This window comes from Carlito syrichta, unplaced genomic scaffold, assembly GCF_000164805.1.
Source record: "Carlito syrichta isolate Samal-C Ts95f unplaced genomic scaffold, Tarsius_syrichta-2.0.1 Scaffold272423, whole genome shotgun sequence".
NCBI classification, from domain to species: domain Eukaryota; kingdom Metazoa; phylum Chordata; class Mammalia; order Primates; family Tarsiidae; genus Carlito; species Carlito syrichta.
Genome location: NW_007216519.1, coordinates 68,528 through 87,164, shown reverse-complemented (window position 1 = coordinate 87,164; position 18,637 = coordinate 68,528). Strand labels below are relative to the sequence as shown.

The 18,637-nt window shown below is 40.6% G+C and overlaps 2 protein-coding genes across 2 annotated transcripts in view; one reads left to right on the top strand and one right to left on the bottom strand.

The window, feature by feature from the left end:
* Window positions 1–3,634, bottom strand: part of TOGARAM1 (TOG array regulator of axonemal microtubules 1) — a gene marked incomplete at its 3' end in the record, with an annotated part of 57,736 nt that extends 54,102 nt beyond the window's left edge. Inside the window, exon 1 of the mRNA XM_008052319.2 lies at window positions 1,402–3,634. Within this exon, the coding sequence (XP_008050510.1) occupies window positions 1,402–3,438 (2,037 nt within the window). The remainder of the gene's footprint in view (window positions 1–1,401) is intronic.
* Window positions 3,635–3,885: 251 nt separating this feature from the next.
* Window positions 3,886–18,637, top strand: part of KLHL28 (kelch like family member 28) — a 38,283-nt gene continuing 23,531 nt past the window's right edge. The window contains exon 1 of the mRNA XM_008052317.2: window positions 3,886–4,018. The gene's annotated coding sequence lies outside the window, so the exon portion shown is untranslated. The remainder of the gene's footprint in view (window positions 4,019–18,637) is intronic.

The window sequence follows — 18,637 nt, the reverse complement described above, 5'->3', positions numbered from 1 at the left end:
AAAAATTAGCCGGGCGTGGTAGCTCACGCCTGTAGTTCCAGCTACTTGGAAGGCTGAGGCGGAAGGATCGCCGGAGCCCGGCAGGCGAGGCGAGGCTGCGGTGGCCGGGAGCGGCCACGGCACTCCACTCTGGGCGACAGAGTGAGACTCCAAATCAACAACAACAACAAAAAAAAGTCGGCTGGGCACGGTGGCTCACGCTTGTAATCCCAGCACTCTGGAAGGCTGAGGCAGGAGAACTGCTTGAGCTTGCACTTAAAACCAGCCTGGACAACACAGTGGGACCTTGTCTCTTCAAAAATTCAAAAAAATTAGCCAAGTGCAGTGGCGTGTGCATGTATTCCCAGCTACTCGGGAGGCTGAGGTGAGACGATCTCTTGAGTCCTGAGGGTCAAGGCTGTGATGAGTCATGATTGTGCCACTGTACTTCAGCCTGGGGATACAGCAAGACTCAGACTTAAGAAATAAAAAAGCTAATACCGTGAAAAAATAAACAAACAATAGTGGGGGGAGGGTATTATTTTAGATAAACTAGACATGAACTACATGAACCTTGACTGGATCGTGGATGTCAAAAGCAAAACAAAAAATGTAAAACTTTTGGGGGGAATTGGAGAAATTTAAATGCAAGCAATCTACCATATATTACCAAATTACTACCAATATTCTGAGGCATGATAATATTATAGTTATAAAGGAGAATGTCATCCTTAGGAGATACATGCCAAGATATTTAAGAGCGAAATGTCAAGATATCTGTAACTTACTTTCAAATGGTTCAGTAAATGTGGCAAGATGTTAACAACCGGTAAACACAGACGAAGAATATGGGTATTTATTGTACTTTTAACTTTCCTCCAGATTTGTAATAAATAAAAGCTTTAGGGGGAAAATCTCAGTTCAAATTCACATTTCCCTGAAGGTTTTGACTTTTCTAGTGGAATTTTTTTTCTATCTTCAGTATGCTCACAGGCCTCTGTTTATATTTCTATTTAAGCACTTAGGAAATTTGCTAACTGCCAGTATAGTTTGATCTTTTCTCCAGTGTGGAACTGGTGTCATCTTAATTCCCAAAACAGCACTTTATCAGACACCTACTGGATGGTCAGTGTCTGTTGTGTGAGTGAGGTAACTGACATGCCAAAGAGACAAACTAAAATTGAGATCTAGATATTGCCTTTATCATTTCGGGCCTCAAATTTAAACAAATCCATCAAGCAGGAAGACTATTAAATGGTCCTTTGTGAACTGTACCACAATAATGAATACCCACATCACTATTCAAGTTGATTTAAAACAAACACAACAATCCTCAAGCAGCCTCACCTTAAAGTCATCACAGGCATATTATTCACTTAAAATTCTTCACATTTTCAACTCAAGAAAATTAGAGAAGCATACCTGCTCTATATCCTTGGAACTGGAGGTTTGGTTTTCTCCCATGATTCCAGGTTGCTCATTTTCCCATGGTAATTTATTTTTTCCTTTTCCTGCACTTAATACCCTTCGGGTACAGACAGTTGGACTGTAAGATCCATAGATTTGCATGCTATCCCTCATGTGGTCACCACAGTGACAGTGTGCACTCTGCGTTCTGTTACCAGCCAAAAGCCAGTCTGTATCTGCTCCATGTGCCAAATGGCTTGACCTACCCTGCGCAGAAGATGGCATGAGTATTGCATATTCCACAAACCCCTGTTCTGTAAGCCTCGGTAGGGTTTTCCTGGCCAATCTGGCTTGCACAGCATTCATCACTCCATCTCCGTTATCTTGCATTTCAACAGTATCCACAGCTTTAAAAAGGATGCTGGATTTACCTGAGCCCATTGATGATGCCAACACAGCAAAAGCCTCTAGCGCTGCTTGGCGTACCCTGCGCTTGCTATCTACAAGAGCTGGGGCAAGATCAAAAGACAGCTTGGGTAAGTCAAAACCCTCACTGGGATAGGTCAGCAGGGAGCAGATGCAAATGTTCACTACCTCTTCTCTCACTCTGGAATGCTTATGTTTGAGATGTTCCAGGAGTAAACAAAGTACCTGTTGAGGACCTACTTCCTTCATTAGCTTGAGGAAAATTTTCATGTATTCTTGTTTGATCACCAGCTTGTTGTCTGCCAGCACTTTGACAGAAGCTGCTATAACTGGTCCTAAGAACTGTTGTACCTGCTCTCCAAGGCGAACAACCAGTAAATGCAGGACCTGAAGTGTGCCATGGACCACTTTGAAGTTAGAATCGTCTAACAAATTATATAACAAGCTAATGAAGCCAACAAGACTAGAATGAGGGGTAGAATTAGGGTTAAATGTTCCCAGCACCTGCTTCAGTTCTTCAACGGCCTGCGTCCGGTTCTTATAGTCTTCCTGATCCAACAATCTTGAATGTAGCTCTTGAGGAATAATTCCAAATTTAAGATTGGTGTTAGAAAGAGTCACCGCACAGGGAACGGGATCTTCAGGAATTCCAGAGGCTTCGAGTTCCAAATAATAAGGAATCTGACTTCCAAACTGGGACTCCAGGCGGCGATTGTAGTGCCTCCTCAGGGCAGAGGGCAGGCGAGAGATATAGGACTGAAACCTGTCTTGGCCAAGCCGCTCCCCAATTTGTTGAAGCGCAGAGAAAGCTGTCTCCGATTCTTCCTCTAACTCCTGACCGCCAAGCTTTCGGGCCAGGGATATGATCACCTCGGTGAGATCCAGGCCCAGCAACAAATCCTCAGGAGTAAGCAAGATGGGGAGTAGCAGTGCGGTGGAAGCTCGAAGCCGGGCATCGGTCCCTTCCAGTCCTTGCTGTATGAGCGTTCTCAGTACCTGTCCAGAACTACGTTTCAGACAGATGTGCAAGATCTGCAGGGCATCCTTCCGCAGAGCTGGATTCTCTTCCCGTAAGGAGGCAACCAGCTGAGGCAGGAGCGCTAAGCTAAAGGCCTCTTCCAGCTGGCCTGCCTCCCCCTGCCCCCGGAGAACGTCCGAGAGGAGCTGCAAGCAGAGTCGCTTCTCATCGCTGCCTCCTTCCACAAGCACTCGGCCCAGTGCTCGATACAGGGCTTCCTTGCGTCGGGGGAAGCCGAGTCGACCGCCTCGCCGCGGCAAAGCAGCCTGCAAAGCCTGGAAGGCCTCGGAAGGATCCGGCGCGGTGCGGAGAAGTTGAAGGAGCCGGGTCTCCTCGTCGTCGCCTCCAGACCCAGACCAGCCACTTGAGACGGCCTCCGCGGGCATCAACAGGGCCGAGGCCAGGGGCGAAGGGGCAGCGGGGCAGGAACCGTGGTCTCCCGCAGCTCCACGGCAGTAGTAGCTCTTTTCTCCTCTCATGGCGCCCCCGACTCGACTACCACCGGTCTCTGGAGCGGAAGGACGACGCCGAGCGCGGCTCTGGAGGCGACAGGCACAGACGGCTGGAAGGGGCGGCAGCAGGAGTAGCGCGGAGGGCGCAGCCGCCATGGAGGGGCGTCAGGTGGCGGTGGCCGAAGGGAACCATCGCCGTCTCCGAAGGGCTCGGGGGAGCCCAGCCTTCCAGTTCCTCTCAAGCCCCAGGCCGCAGACCAGGAAAAGGAAACCGCTTCCGCCAGCTGCCCCGCCGCCCCCGGCTCCGGGAGGCAGCCCTCCGCAAAATGGCCCCCGTTCGAGCACCAGACCCCACGGCGGCCACCGGGCGTAACCAGGGCCACCACGTGACCAAACCGAGCGCTTCCATGGTGATGGACCCCGGGCGGACCTCTTGACCCGGAAACCCACGTGCCGTGGGGGATGCTGGGTCGCGTAGTTCCCCGTCGGGTGTTAGGACTCGGCGAACGTCGCCTGGAAGTGGAAGTCAGAGCGACGCGCAGGCCGCTAGAGCCGGGAAGGAGAGGAGCGGCGAAGACCCGAGGCGGATGTGACGCCGGCCCCGCTCCGGACGGAAGTTCCCCCGCCCCGCCCGTGAGAGTTGGGGTTTGACCGGAGCTAGTTTGGAATCCTGCCCCGGCTCCGGTTGTCCACGGCTCCTCCTCCTGTCGCTGCGGGCGTGCTTCCTGGGACTCAGGTATTTTCCTTTCGGCGTCCTCCGGGGCTGCGGGCTTCCGCCCTTTTGCCCGCAGACCGCCGGTGCCCGAGTGAGCGGGAAAGCCAGGCACGGAGAGGGTGGAGAGAGAGGCGACATCTTCTCGTGCGGGGCTCGTGGCCGTGGTCCACGCGTCGCCCTCTGCGCGCCTAAGCTCGGTCTTTTTCTCAGACCGTCACTTTATTCGGACGAAGGCCAGACTCATAGATCGGGTGCGTCCCCCTCAATTCGTGGTGTTTGGGGCCCTTGCTCTCGCCGCCCTCCTCCCCCTTCTCCCCGTCTACTTCTCTAAACCCTCTCCGGCCGTGGAGGGGGTCATGGCTTCCTGTCACTTTTTTTTTTAGCCTCCGTCACTTTGGATTGCTCTTCAAACCCGTGCGTCATTTGGAGAGAAGTCTGTTTTTCCCTGCAGCTAGCCGCCTCTCCCTTAGACGTCCTCAAAGTCTTCCCTTCCAGGACAGCTCCCCTGTGGGACTCACCCTTTCCCCCCGCCGCCGCCCGGGTCCCCCTGCGGGATCCTCGCGCGTCCCCGCGGCCTTGCTGTCTCCTGGAGACGGAGGTGGCCAAGGCGATCTCGGTGGCAGTGGGAGTTCTCGGCATCCCGGCCCGGAGAGAGTTCTGCCTGCCCTGTAGACCCAGGGATGCTAGCAGACATTTCTTTGTTTTAGGCGAACTGAGGTTTCGGTGTGCAGGTTTCTCCTCCTCGTTATAAATTTAAACTGTGTTTATAGATTTAAACCTAAGCGGTCACAGCTGAAAGACTGGAGAGTCTAGTGTGAGGGCGAATGCTTTGGGGTGAGGAAAAGAGAGTTTTTGAGGAAAGGATGCAATTCCTTTTGCATGATCTAGTGAGAAAAGTCTGAGTTACCAGTTGAAGACCCTACAGGTATGCACTTCAAGTGCAAGTGTCGCTGCGCTACTCTGCACCAGATGGGATGTCTCTTTTAAAAAATTTTAACGTCTGGTAATAATCGAGTCACACATGGGCCAGGCCACTTTCTAAATAATGCTCCTGGCTGATGTAAGTTCCAAAATAATTTCTGGACTTTACCTTAAAGCTTTTGGGAATAGCTTATTAATGTAAATGAGGCTGTGTAAACTGCATCCTATGTTTTGGTTTAAGTTCTAGGTTGCTACTTTGATTTTCATTAGTCATTTTGGTGTTTGCATGGATTTCCCCTAATTTGGTTTGACTGTCGTTTTTCTTTTTAGAGCAAGGACAGGAAAATGAAAACCAAGAAATGATTGTAGCAGTTGTCGGTGAAAAAGTGTCTGGTTCTCATACTTCCAACCCGAGAAGCTCAAATGTGTATACTTTTGTTCATGTATGCTTAGAATTCAGGACCCTAATTCAATGCTATATACATTAGAATGTACACATTAGAATGCCAGTTTATGTTGGAATAGAAGATAACCCCTGACAGTGATGAGAATTTTCAGGTTGAAAATCCAGCGCACTGTATCCAAGACCATGGGAAGCCAAGTTAATAACTAGAGGCTGTGTAGTAATCATGAAATCAAAGAAGGGGAACTTGGAAAGTCTTTAATGATGGTTTATCATCAAAATTATGGTAGAAACTTAAGAATGACCCCTTCTCTATATAAGGAATACTTTTCAAGAAACCTGGATACTTAAATTGAGGAACTGTCATGCTCTTTTCCTGAGTACAAAGTAAGACGAGTCTTCATTTTACTCTTTTTCTCAGTTCCCTGTAGATTACTATACATAACAGATGGCATTCATTGCATTTATTAGCAGATTTATTTCTGTTGTCTTTTGTTTTCTTGATGAAGACTTGGAAGATGGATTTGTCTCAATGGTGGATGTTTAGAAAATGGGACTTCATCAGCATCGCATGTCTTACTAATTATCTTTTGGGGTTATTTTGTGGAACATAAATGTCACCTGTATAATGTATATTGTTTATTTCTATTACAAGCAGATTTTAAAAAATATTTTGTACATTGTGGGGAATCTCTTGTGTTTTGACTAGAAAAGCCTTTTATATTTAATCATGCGTATATATTTCTGATAAACATTTTTAATCAAATTCCAGAATAGTGGAATATACTATTGTGTATTATTAATGGTTGATCTCAGAAAGTCGAAAGTAAGTAGTTAAAGATACATGGCTCACGCTTGTAATCCCAACATTTTGGGAGAAGGAGGTGGGAGAATTGCTTGAGCCCAGTAGTTTGAGACCAGCCTAAATAATATAGGGAGACCTCTTCTTTACAAGAAACCAGAAAACTTTAGATGGATGTGGTGGTGTGCACCTGTAGTTCCAGGTACTCGGGAGACTGAGGTGGAAGGATCACCTGAGCCCAAGAGGTTGAGGCTGCTGTGAGCTGTGATTGTGCCACTGCACTCCAGCCTGGGCAACAAGTGAGCCCCTGACTCAAAAAAAAAAAAAAAAAGATACATTGAAAATTGCAAATTATATTGTTCAACAAGTTAATAATTTCAAGAGTTTAGTTAAATTAGTGACTTATAGAAATGTGTGTGCTACATGCATAAATTTTTTAGCTGTACTTAAGGGTAAATGCAACTGCCTTAAAACATTTTTTGTTTCCACAGTCAAATAATGTATTAATTCTTTGGATGAATCATTATAGTTTTTCTGTGTTCTTACTCAAATTTTACAGACATCCAGGAATATTGAAAATCAATGTGATTTCTGCAAACTATTAAGAATCTTCTATAGTTTAGGAAGTTATTGTGAAGAAATGCTATGCAAATGGAAGATGCTATTAATATTAACAAATGATTTTATAATAATACCATTTATTGTTTGCTATGTACCATACACTGTGCTAGGTACATACTGAATATTAACTCATTTAATCCTTTAATTTTAATGTTTTTGAGGTTACATCTTCGACATTTGTACTATGGCACATTTTATGGGTGTTTCCAATAGAGGGTAATTGGATAGAGGAAGTAAAACACAAATTAGTCAGTTGAGCTCTTTGCTTACAGTTTTGGGGAAGTTTTGTTGGGGAGAGAGTTGAAACTTTTTGATAAAATTATTTCATTATTACTTACATCTTTTATTATATATTATTTGATTCTGTATTTTAATTTATTCTTTTTGGGTTTCTGTTTTGAATCTTTTTAGTTTCTTGTTTGACTCAATACTTTATGAAGGCTGGGAAAGTGTGAACTTATTTTTATACATATTGGGTTAAATGGGGTTTCTTGATGTGTGTCAGTGATATATTTTCATCTACTTAGGTTTTATATTCCAAAGCCATTACACACTTCTGCCTTTAGTCAAAATTATAATTTTAAAGACAAATCCATTTTGAGTTGCATTTTAAGCACTAATTTGTATAAGTTAATAGGATTTTACATTTCTTGCAACCAGTTTTTCAGTGGACAGAGGTTAATTATGTAACATAGAGCTTTTACAGGATGTAGGAATGGCTTTGGGGACTTGCTTTTTTTGTGTTATTTCTGAATCCATGATACAATGATTCATGTTATGACAGGCTTCTAATTTTACTTTTGTTTCTCCAGATATAATAAAAGTCAAGCTCAGAGAAAAGGAAAGTATGTCGACTTGTTCCATAGACTGTGATAAAATTATGTACCCTTATTAGTTGAATTCTGTGAGGAAAGTTGAACTGTGGGAAAGAATTTTTTTAAAACGCAGATATGATAAAATATTCTAATTTCATTAATCATACCTTTTGCAGAAAAGTGTCAATCTGATTTTTTTTAACAAGCAATTCTTATTTTGCTTCATTATCTATTTGCTCTTGTTGTGATCTGTGTTAATATGATGGCAGATAATTACCTCCCAACTGACTTGAGCATCACTGCTTGGTAGCTTAGGTGTCAATTAAGGAGATAGGTACACTAAACTCACAGCTTGACATTTATTATCTGAGTTTCAGAACCTAAAATTGTGAAATTATTGTAGACGATGGAAAGTTTGATTTTATTTTAATTTCATATAACATTATCATTATATTGTGGATATTTATGCAATAAGAATATGATTAGAAGCGAAGTATAATACTATTACCTTGCTAAAACTTTTCAAATAAATACTGTTTATTTACTATTGACTAATCCAGTTACCAAGATTTAAAGTACTCTTAGGTATTTATTTTATGGTTAAAACAAATTAAGAACAAAAAATATGGCAGGGTGCTGAGCGCTAGACACGGTGGCTCATGCCTGTAATCCTAGCACTTTGAAAGGCCAAAGCATGAGGATTGCTTGAATCCAGGATAGCCTGGAAACGTGCAAAGACTTAATCTCTATAAAAAATAAAAAAAATAGCGAGGCATGGTGGCACATGTCTGTAGAACCAGGCTGAGGCAGAAGGATTGCATGAGCTCAAAAGGTCAAGCCTACAGAGAACCATGATTGTACCTCTGCACTGCAGCCTGGGTGATAAAGTGAGAGCTCAACTGGAGGGGAAAAAAAGATTAAAAAATAAATAAAACAAACAAATAAATACTATTATTTGGACTATGGGAGAACCTGCTATATCAAATTTGCTGTTAAATAATGGGAGGGAATAGTTGTTCCATGCATCCCTTTTAATTTCATTGTAAAGCCCTGATATATTTTTGTTTCTGATTTGTGTATATATTATTTACAGATTTTATATGGGTGGTGTATCCTTTTCAGAATGTCCTTAAGACATTCTGAGCTTATTTAATAAATGAGGCAATATTAACATCATATTTAAAAATTTTGGAGACAGAATGCCAAGGTTTATATCTTGCCTTGGACTTAATTTCTGTGTACCTCAAATTTCATCTGTAAAATGTGAATAATAACTGTGCCTATCACATTGTTGCCATGAGGATCAAAGGAATTAATGTAAAAAGCTTGGAACAGTATATGGTACATTATGACAATCATCCAAAGGTATTCTAGATGCTCTTTTATAGAATAATTTATGGAAAAATTGACAACAATTATCAATTGGTTAAGCAGTTCCACATTGTTTGGCATTGTAATTTTTTGAATGTAATGTGTAGGAAACATTATTCTAAGATTAAGAAAACATTCCAGTTCAAGTAATTTCTTACTAAAGGTGTGATCTTGCTAATTCATTTAAACTTTCTGAACTTAAGATTCTTCATCTGTAAGTTTTATTCAAAATTTAAAGCCTTATATTTGCCTTCAAAAAATTCTTTTTACTGTGCAAAATTTCAGATACATATGAAAGTAGAATAATATGAACCTCCATTTCTGTCACCCAGCTTCAACAATGATCAACTCATGACATCATCTATATCTCCCTTCACTCCCTTGTCCGATATTATTTTGAAACAAATCCCTGACATAGTATATTTCTTCTACAAATATTTTGGTATGTATTTGAAAAAGATAAAAGCTGTTAGAAACTTAACTACAATTCAACAATTCAGTAACAAAGCATTACAATGATTAGTTAATATAATCAGTAATCCAGACAGTGTACAAATTTTTAGTTGTTTTCTAAATGTTGTGTGAACACACAACATGTGGTTTACAGGTTGGTATGTCTTTTAAGTTTATTTTAATTTAAAGGATCATTCTTTTTTTTTTCTTGCAGTTTATTTGTTGAAGAATTCAGGTTATTCTGTAGGATTTTTCATAGTCAGTATGATGTTTTTGTTAATTACTTCTTTCTGGTATAGTTTAACCTGTGTTTTTCATTTTACATTTTGTGTAAAATAATAGGTGGATCTAGAGGGTTGGCTGTAGTTTGATTTGTTTGACTTTGGATAGTGGGGTACAAAAATACCCATAGGTGTTATTATGTGTTTCCATCAGAAGGCCCTGATACCTAGCTGTTTCTCTTTTTGTGATATTAACAACCCTTTGTAATCGATGCCTATCTTTATTCATTTATTAAGAGTACAAAATGGTAATATTCTACTATTCTCTTTTAATTTACTGGAGTACTTTTATTAAGAGAAATTTCCCTTCATCTATTTGGAAACCCATGGCACATTTAGCATAGGAAAAGCATAATAAATGCTTGATTCTTTCTCTTTATTTACTAGGTTTCAAATAATGAGTTGGTTCATTAGTATCCTCCAGTGGTGACCATTAGGAATTTTTTTTTTTTTTTAAGTTAGAGTCTCACTCTGTCACCCAGGCTGGAGTGCAGTGCACTCATGCCACCAGAGTGTCGATCTGCTGGACTCTGGCAATCCTTCCACCTCAGCCTTCCAGGTAGCTGGAACTACAGGCGCGCACTACCATGCCCGGCTAATTTTTTCTGATTTACTATAGAGATGAGGTCTCGCCAAGTTGCCTGGCTGGTCTCGAACCCGCGGGCTCAGTCAATCCGCTCGCCTCGGCCTCCCAAAGTGCTGGGATTATAGGCTGAGCCTCTGAGCCCATCCAGACCATTAGGAATTTAAAAAAACTATTATTAGCTCATGGATTTAACATATCTGATGTTTTAATCAATGACAGTTATTATTATTTATGATCAGTTTGTCCCATCTTTGACTAGTGAGAGACTATTCGGTTTGGATCCTGAGTATTTTTGATGTGACTCTTGCAGTTATTGATAGCTTTCTTGGTACCAAAAGTTAGATTCCAAATTTTTCTTCACGTCTTTTGCCCCAGCCCTTGAACCAGCAGTTTTTTCAAGGAGTTCTGTTCTCTTTGGGGAAAACAGTATTTAGAGATATCTGGATTCTAGACATGTTCTTCGCTACTGGAATGGTCAGTTTCTAGGCCTTTTTAGTAGACAGAGCTACAAAATATAATTTTTTTCTTAAGGTAATATTACACATGTTTAATATACATGCATATCTTATATATATATATATATATATATATATATTTTTCTTTCTTTTTGAGTTGGAGTCTCTGTCGCCTAGACTGGAGTGTAGTGGCACACTCCCGGCCACCGCAGCCTCTACCTGCTGGGCTCTGTGATCCTTCCTTCTCAACCTTCCAAGTAGCTGGAACTACAGACACATGCTACCACACCTAGCTAATTTTTGGGTTATTGTAGAGATGCGGTCTCGCCAAGTTGCCTGGGTGGGTCTCGAACTCGCGGGCTCAGGCTATCCACTCACCTCAGCCTCCCAAGGCGCGGGATTACAGGCTGAGCCACCGAGCCCGGCTACAAAGTATATTCAAAGTATATTCAAAGATATCTAGCTTCTATCTCTGTCCCCTCCAGCTTGTTCTCTCTCTCCTCTTGTAGGTAACTTTTAAAAAATACATTGTTTAATATTTCCTTTTTTTATATAAGTGGTTATATGTATATATATATAATATATACATAATCTATACTTTATATATATATATATATATATATAATATATACATAATCTATACTTTATATATATATATATATTTTTTTTTTTTGACTCAGGGTTTCACTTTGTCACCCAGGCTGGAGTGCAGTGGCATGCTTATGGCTCACCAAATTCTTGACCACCTGGGCTCAGGTGATCCTTCTGCCTCGGCCTCACAAGTAGCTGGGACTACAGGTGTCTGTGGCTAATTTTTATTTTTGGTAGAGATGAGATCTCGCTGTCTTACCTAGGCTGGTCTCAAACTTCTGAGCTCAAGCAGTCCTCCTGCCTTGACTTCCCAAAGTGTTGGGATTACAGGTGTGAGCTTCTGCACCTGGCTGGTTTTACATATATATATATATTTGTGACTTACCCTTTCTTAGTTGATGGTTATATACTATACTGTACATATTTTTCTTTGCTTGGATCAGGGAGATTATTGCAGAGTGGTACATACAGAGATTCCTTATTCCTTTTCACTGCTGCATAGTGCTCCATTGTGTGGATGTGCTATAGTTTTCCCAACCATTCTTTTTTGGCAGACAATAGAGTTTTAAAATTTTTCATAAAATTATTCATCAGTTGCCTTTTGGTCTCAAATACAAAGAATAAGAAACATAAAATATATTCTTTGGCTTTTGTAACTAGACCTGCAATTATTAGCCTTATGCATTTGTCTTTATATATTTTTGGCAGTGTATTTTTTTTTTTGGTTAGATTCTTAGAAGAAGAGTCTTTGGGTCAAAGAATAAATGCAAATGTAATTTTGCTAGATTTTGCCAGATTTACCTCCAGAGGCTTTGTATCATTTTATATTCCCACAGCAATGAGTAAGATTACCTCTTTCTCACAACTTTGCCAACAGAGTATATTATTAACAGGGAATTGTTAACTCTGTAGTTTTATTTGATTTTAAGTAAAGTTGAACAATTGTTGTATAGTTAAAAACATTTGCATTTTTGACCTTCTGTTCATTTCTTTAGCCAATTTTTTCTACAGGGCTAGAGAATTTCATAAATGTTTTATATGTTACTAAAATACATTTTGTACATGTTAACAAACATTTTTCTGTCTTATTTGTATTTGTACTTATGATTTCTGTAACTATTCAAAGTTTTTTGATATAATCAGTTTTATTAATTTTTGGCCACTTACTGCTTCCGGCAAACTGTTCCCTAATCTCAGGTTGTTTTAGCCTGTTTTCTGTTGCTTATAAAACGAATATCCGAAACCAGGTAATTTACAAAGAAAAAGAATTTATTTCTTACAGTTATAAAAGCTGATCAATTCAAGATTTAGGGGGTAACATCTGGTGAGAGCCTTCTTGCTAGTAGGGGCTCTCTACCCAGACCTGAGATGGCACAGGGCATCACATGTGAGGGCCCTGAGTGTGCCAGCTCAGGTCTCTCTTCCCCTTATAAAGCCACTGGCCCCAGTCCTGTGATAGCCCATTAACTCGTTAATCCATTAATCCTTGAATGGAATAATCCATTCATGAGGGCTCTGCCAGTCACATCTTAAAGGCCCCACCTATCAATACTGCCACATTAGAGATTAAATTTAAAAATAAAATTTTCACCCCAATTTTATTCTGATACTTGTATGATTTCATCTTTTACATTTATTCCTGTCATTCACTTGGAATTTATCCTGCTGCTGTAGGTATGTAGAAGGAATCTAATTTTATATATTTCCATATGACTGTTCAGTTATCCTAACACATTTGTTTAACAGTTCCACTTTTTCCCACTGATTTTGAGATGCTGCCTTTATCGTATACTAAATCTCTCTATATAAATGATTTATTTCTTTTTTTTCTATTTTTCTCCGTTGGTCTGCTTTTCCTTACATACATTCTCATTTAATTGTATCTAATCCACAAACAAATTTTACAATGAAAATGTTCAAATGTGGAATAAGTTATTTGCCCAAGTATCAAATAGTCCAGGTATTATTTAACCAATGTAGACTTGAACCCAAATCTCCCTGGCTCTAAAGTTCATGCTTTTACTCATTGTTCTTTTCTGTTTTCTGTTGTACCTGCCCTTTTTTCTGCACAAGTTGTTGAGATAAATAAAACTGCCAATATGACTGTTTGACAAAGGTGGGAAGATTAGAAATCATTGCTTCCTTGTGTTACTTTTAGCCATTTATGGATAAATAGCCCAAATATAGTCACAGTTGTAATTCATAAATTTGAAGGTGTTAAAATTATAGTTTACAAAGCCAGGCATGGTGGCGTGTGCCTGAAGACCCAGCTACTTAAGTCTGAACTGGATGGATTGCATGAGCCTAGAAAGTTGAGGCTTCAGTGCCCTGTGATCATGCCTGTGAATAGCCTCTGCACTCCAGCCTGGGCAACATAGAGAGACACCATCTCCAAAAAAAATTTTTTTTTTTAAATTTTTAAGGTATATAATTTGCAGTAATTTTAAAGTAGCTACATTTGTGCTGGAAATGTTTTAACTGGTTTTCAAACTTATGGCGCGTGTAAGAATAACTTGAAGGACTTAAAACACACATTGTTCTTCCCCACAAACACACTCCCTCCATGTATTTTCTTACAGCTGTGGTGGGGCTCAAGAATTTATATTTCTAGCAGGTCCCCAAGTGATGCTGATACTTTTGGAACAAGGATTATGTTTTAAGAACTGCTATCTTAAAACTCTGTATTTGAAAAGGTTAAAGTTCTCTTAAGTCATATATCTTGAGAGAGGAAAGGGCTCAAATTAAAAAAATTAAGATTTATGTTATGGCAGACCTTTCATGTAATTCATTTTAAGTTCTGTATTTTTATCTTGCCTTTTTTATTTTGAGCCCGTCTCACTCTGTTGCCCAGACTGGAGTGCAGTAGCACACTCATGGTCACCACAGCCTCGACCTGCTGGGCTCAGGCGATCCTTCCACCACAACCTCCCAAGTAGCTGGAACTACAGGCACACACCACAGTGCCCGGCTAATTTTTCTTGATTTATTATAGAGACAAGGTCTTGCCAAGTTTCCCAGCTTGGTCTTGAACCCCTGGGCTCAAGCAGTCCTCTCACCTCTGCCTCCCAAAGTGCTGGGATTATAGGCGTGAGCCACCGCACCCAGCCCGTATATCTTCTTTTGAGGAGTGTCTATTCATACCTTTTGCCCACTTTTTTTTTTTTGAGTTGGAGTCTCACTCTGTCACCCAGACTGGAGTGTAGTGGCCACTCCCGGCCACCGCAGCCTCGCCTGCTGGGCTCCAGCGATCCTTCTGCCTCAGCCTTCCGAGGAGCCGGAATTACAGGCGCGTGCTACCATGCCCGGCTAATTTTTTGATTGTATTGTAGAGATGAGGTCTTGCCTGCCCAGGCGGGTCTCGAACCCGTGGGCTCAGGCATTGCCCACTTTTTAATGGAGCTGTTTGTTTTTTCCTTTCGGCGCAGTTGAGTTCCTTGTAGATCCTAGATGTTAAGCCATTGTCAGAAATATAGTTGGCAAATATTTTTTCCCATTCTGTGAACCGTCTCCCTGCTCTCCTGATAGTTTCTTTTGCTTTTTAGAAGCTCGTTAGTTTGAAGAGGTACCACTTGTCTATTTTATTTTTTAAGGTATGGACATTTAGGGTTCTGAATAGGAATTGGTTGCCAGTTCCAATTTCCATAAAGGTGTCTCCTGTGTTTTCTAAAATCCTTATAGTTTGAGGTTTTACGTTTAGGTCTTTGATCCATTTAGAGTTAATTTTTGTGTATGGTGATAGGTAGGGATCCTGTTTCATTATTCTGCATGTGATCAGCCAGTTTTCCCAGCACCATTTACTGAATAGGTTCTCCTCTCCCTAGTGGTGGTTGTTGGAGGCTTTGTCAAAGATGAGTTGGTTGAGAAATTGAGGCTTTGCTTCTGGAATCTCTGTCCTGTTCCATTGGTCTATGTACTTGTTCTAGTACCAATACCAGGCTGTTTTGATTACTGTAGCTTTATAGTAAAGTTTGGAAGTCTGGAAGTGTGATACCTCCTGCTTTGTTTCTTTTGCTAAGGATTGTTTTGGCTATCCGTGTTTGTTTATGTTTCCATATGAATTTCTGTATTGTCATTTCCAGGTCTGAGAAGAATGATGTTGGTAGCTTAATGGGTATTGTGTTGAATCTGTATATTGCCTTTGGTAGAATGGACATCTTAACAATGTCGATTCTTCTTATCCGTTATTATGGTATGTTTTCTCATTTGTTTGTGTCTTCTTGGATTTCTTTGAGCAGCATTTTGTAGTTCTCATTGTAAAGGTCTTTCACTTCTCTTCTCTGATTAGGAAGATGCCGAGGTACTTCATTTTTTTGGTGGCTATTGTGAATGGGATTGTGCTTTTAATTTGAGTCTCTGCCTGCTTGATGTTGGTGTATAGGAATGCAACTGTCTTTTGCACATTTATTTTGTACTCTGAGACCTTGCCAAAGTCCTTTATCAGTGCAAGCAGGTTTTTGACAGATTCTTTTGGATTTTCAAGGTATAGGATCATATCATCAACAAAGAGGAATAACTTGACTTCCTCTTGTCCTATTTGGATACCCCTGATTTTCTTCTCTTGTCTAATTGCTCTGGTTAGGACTTCCAACACAATGTTGAACAAGCCTTGTTCTGTTGCAGTTTTCAGGGGAAATGTTTCTGGTTTCTGCCCATTTATCAATATGTTAGCTGTGGTTTTATCGTAATTGGCACTTACTATTTTAAGGTATGTTTCTTCTATACCTAGGTGTTTGAGGGTTTTTATCAAGAAGGGATGCGGGATTTTATCAAAAGCTTTTTCTGCATCTAATGAGATAATCATGTGGTTCTTGTTTTGACATCTGTTGATGTATTTAATTACATTTATGGTCTTGTGAATGTTGAACCAGCTCTGCATCCTGGGGATGAAGCCTACTTGGTCATGGTGGATGATTTTTGAGATGTGTTTTTGGATCCGATTAGCTAGAATCTTGTTGAGGATTTTTGCATCTGTGTTCATAAGGGATATTGGCCTGTAGTTCTCTTTTTTTTGTTGGATCTTTACCAAGTTTGGTATCAGTGTGATGTTAGCTTCGTAAAATGATTTGGGGAGAATTCCATCCTTCTCAACTGCCTGGAATACTTTCAGTAGGTTTGGTATCAGCTCCTCCTTGTATGTTTTGTAGAATTGTGCTGGAAAGCCATTCGGTCCAGGGCTTTTTTTTTGTAGGTAGTTTTCGTATGTCAGAGTCAATTTCCTGGGTTGTTATTGTTCTATTTAGTGTCTCGGTGTCTTCTTGTTTCAACCTGGGGAGGTTGTGTGATGTCAGAAAGTTCTCCATTTCATTTAGGTTGTCAAGTTTGTTTCCATATAGATGTACATAGTAATCCCTGATAATCTCTTGTATTTCTTTGGGGTCAGTTGTGATTTGGTTTTTTGTATTTCTGATTGTGTTTATTTGAGTTTTTTCTCTCTTTTCCTTGGTCATTCTGGCTAGGAGTTCATCGGTCTTGTTAATTCTTTCAAAGAACCAGCTTTTTGTTTTGTTGATGTTTTCTATGATGTTTTTGTCTTCTATGCCCCGTATTTGAGCTCTTATTTTGGTGATTTGGATTCTTCTGCTAAAGTTGGGATTTTTGGTGTTCTTCTCTTCCAGCTCCCTTAGGCGATTTGTTAGAATCTCCTCTTGTGATCTTTCCGTTTTCTTGAGGTGTGGTTGTAGAGATATAAATCCCCCTCTTAGAACTGATTTCATGGTATCCCAGAGGTTTTGGTAAGATGTTTCTTCATTTTCATTTGTTTCCAGGAATCTTTTAATTTCTGCTTTGATTTCAGTGTCAACCCAGTAGTTTTTCAGCATCATGCTGTTTAGTGTCTATGTCTTTGTGGAAATTTTGTTGGTGTTAGTATTTATTTTTATTCCACTGTCATCTGAGAATGTGCATGGCAAGATTTCAACCTTATAGAATTTGTTTATGCTTGATTTGTGGCCAAGGATGTGATCGATCTTGGAGTACGTTCCATGTGGTGACAAGTAGAATGTATATTCTGAAGTTGTTAGGTGGAATAATCTGTAGGTATCTATTAAGTTTATTTGGTTGAGTGTCAAGTTTAGTTTCTGGATCTCCTTGTTGATTTTTTTACCTCAATGATCTATATAGGGCTATAAGTCCCCTGCTATAATAGTGTAAGAGTCAATATATTTAGTTTACTAAGTAGTTGTTTTATAAATGCTGGTGCTCCTGTGTTGGGTGCATTTATGTTTAGGGTGGATATTTCTTTTTTTTTGGAGTTGGAGTCTCCCTCTGTCGCCCACACTGGAGTGTAGTGGCTGCTCCCGGCCATCGCAGCCTCGACCTGGTGAGCTCCAGCGATCCTTCCGCCTCAGCCTTCCGAGTAGCCGGAATTACAGGCACGCGCTACCATACCCGGCTGATTTTTTTATTTATTGTAAAGATGAGGCCTCAGCAAGTTGCCCAGGTGGTTCTTGAACCCGTGGGGCTCAGGCAATCCACTCAACTCAACCTCCCAAAGTGCAATTACAGGCTGAGCCACTGAGCCCGGCAGGATGGATATTTCTTGTTGATGTATTGAATCTTTTATCATTATGTAGTGTCCTTTTGCATCTTTTAAAATTTTTGATAACTTAAAGGTTGTTTTGTCTGATATTAAGATTGCAACTCCTGCCTTCTTTTGTGATCTGTTTGCCTGGAAACTCGTTTTCCATCCTTCTACTTTGAGTCTGTGTGCGTCCCTTGTAGTGAGATGAGTCTCCTGGATGCAGCAAATAATTGGGTCATAGTTTCTTATCCAGTTTGCCATTCTTTGGCACATTTAGTTCATTCACATTCAGGCTGATTATTGAAATGTGATTGTTTATCCCTTTCATGAGGTTCTTATAAAGTTTTTTCTTTGCTTGTTTTCTTTTGACTTTGGGGTTAATGTATGTGTGTGTTTTCAAGTTTCTTGTTGTGCTGTATTCTCTATTGATTCTGTCCTCTGCAGTTGTGTTGGGAAGTGTGTGGTCATTCTTTTTTTTCTTCTGTGCTTAATACCTTTTTAAGTGTCTGCTGTAAAACTGGTCATAATCTGTTAGGGATTGGATGTCTGGGAAGGATTTTAATTCTCCATCACTGATGAAGCTGAGCTTGGCTGGATAGGAAATTCTTGGTTGCAATTGTTTATCTCTGAGGACTTTGAATGTAGGGCTCCAGTCCCTTCTTGCTTGTAGTGTTTCTGCTGATAGATCTGCTGCTGTTCTGATTGGTTTTCCTGGGTAGGTAGTCTGACCATTCTCTGTCGCCTTTAGGATTTTTTCTTGTGTGCCTACTTTGTGTAGGCGAATTTCTCTGTGTTTAGGGGTTGGTGTTCTCATTTGATTT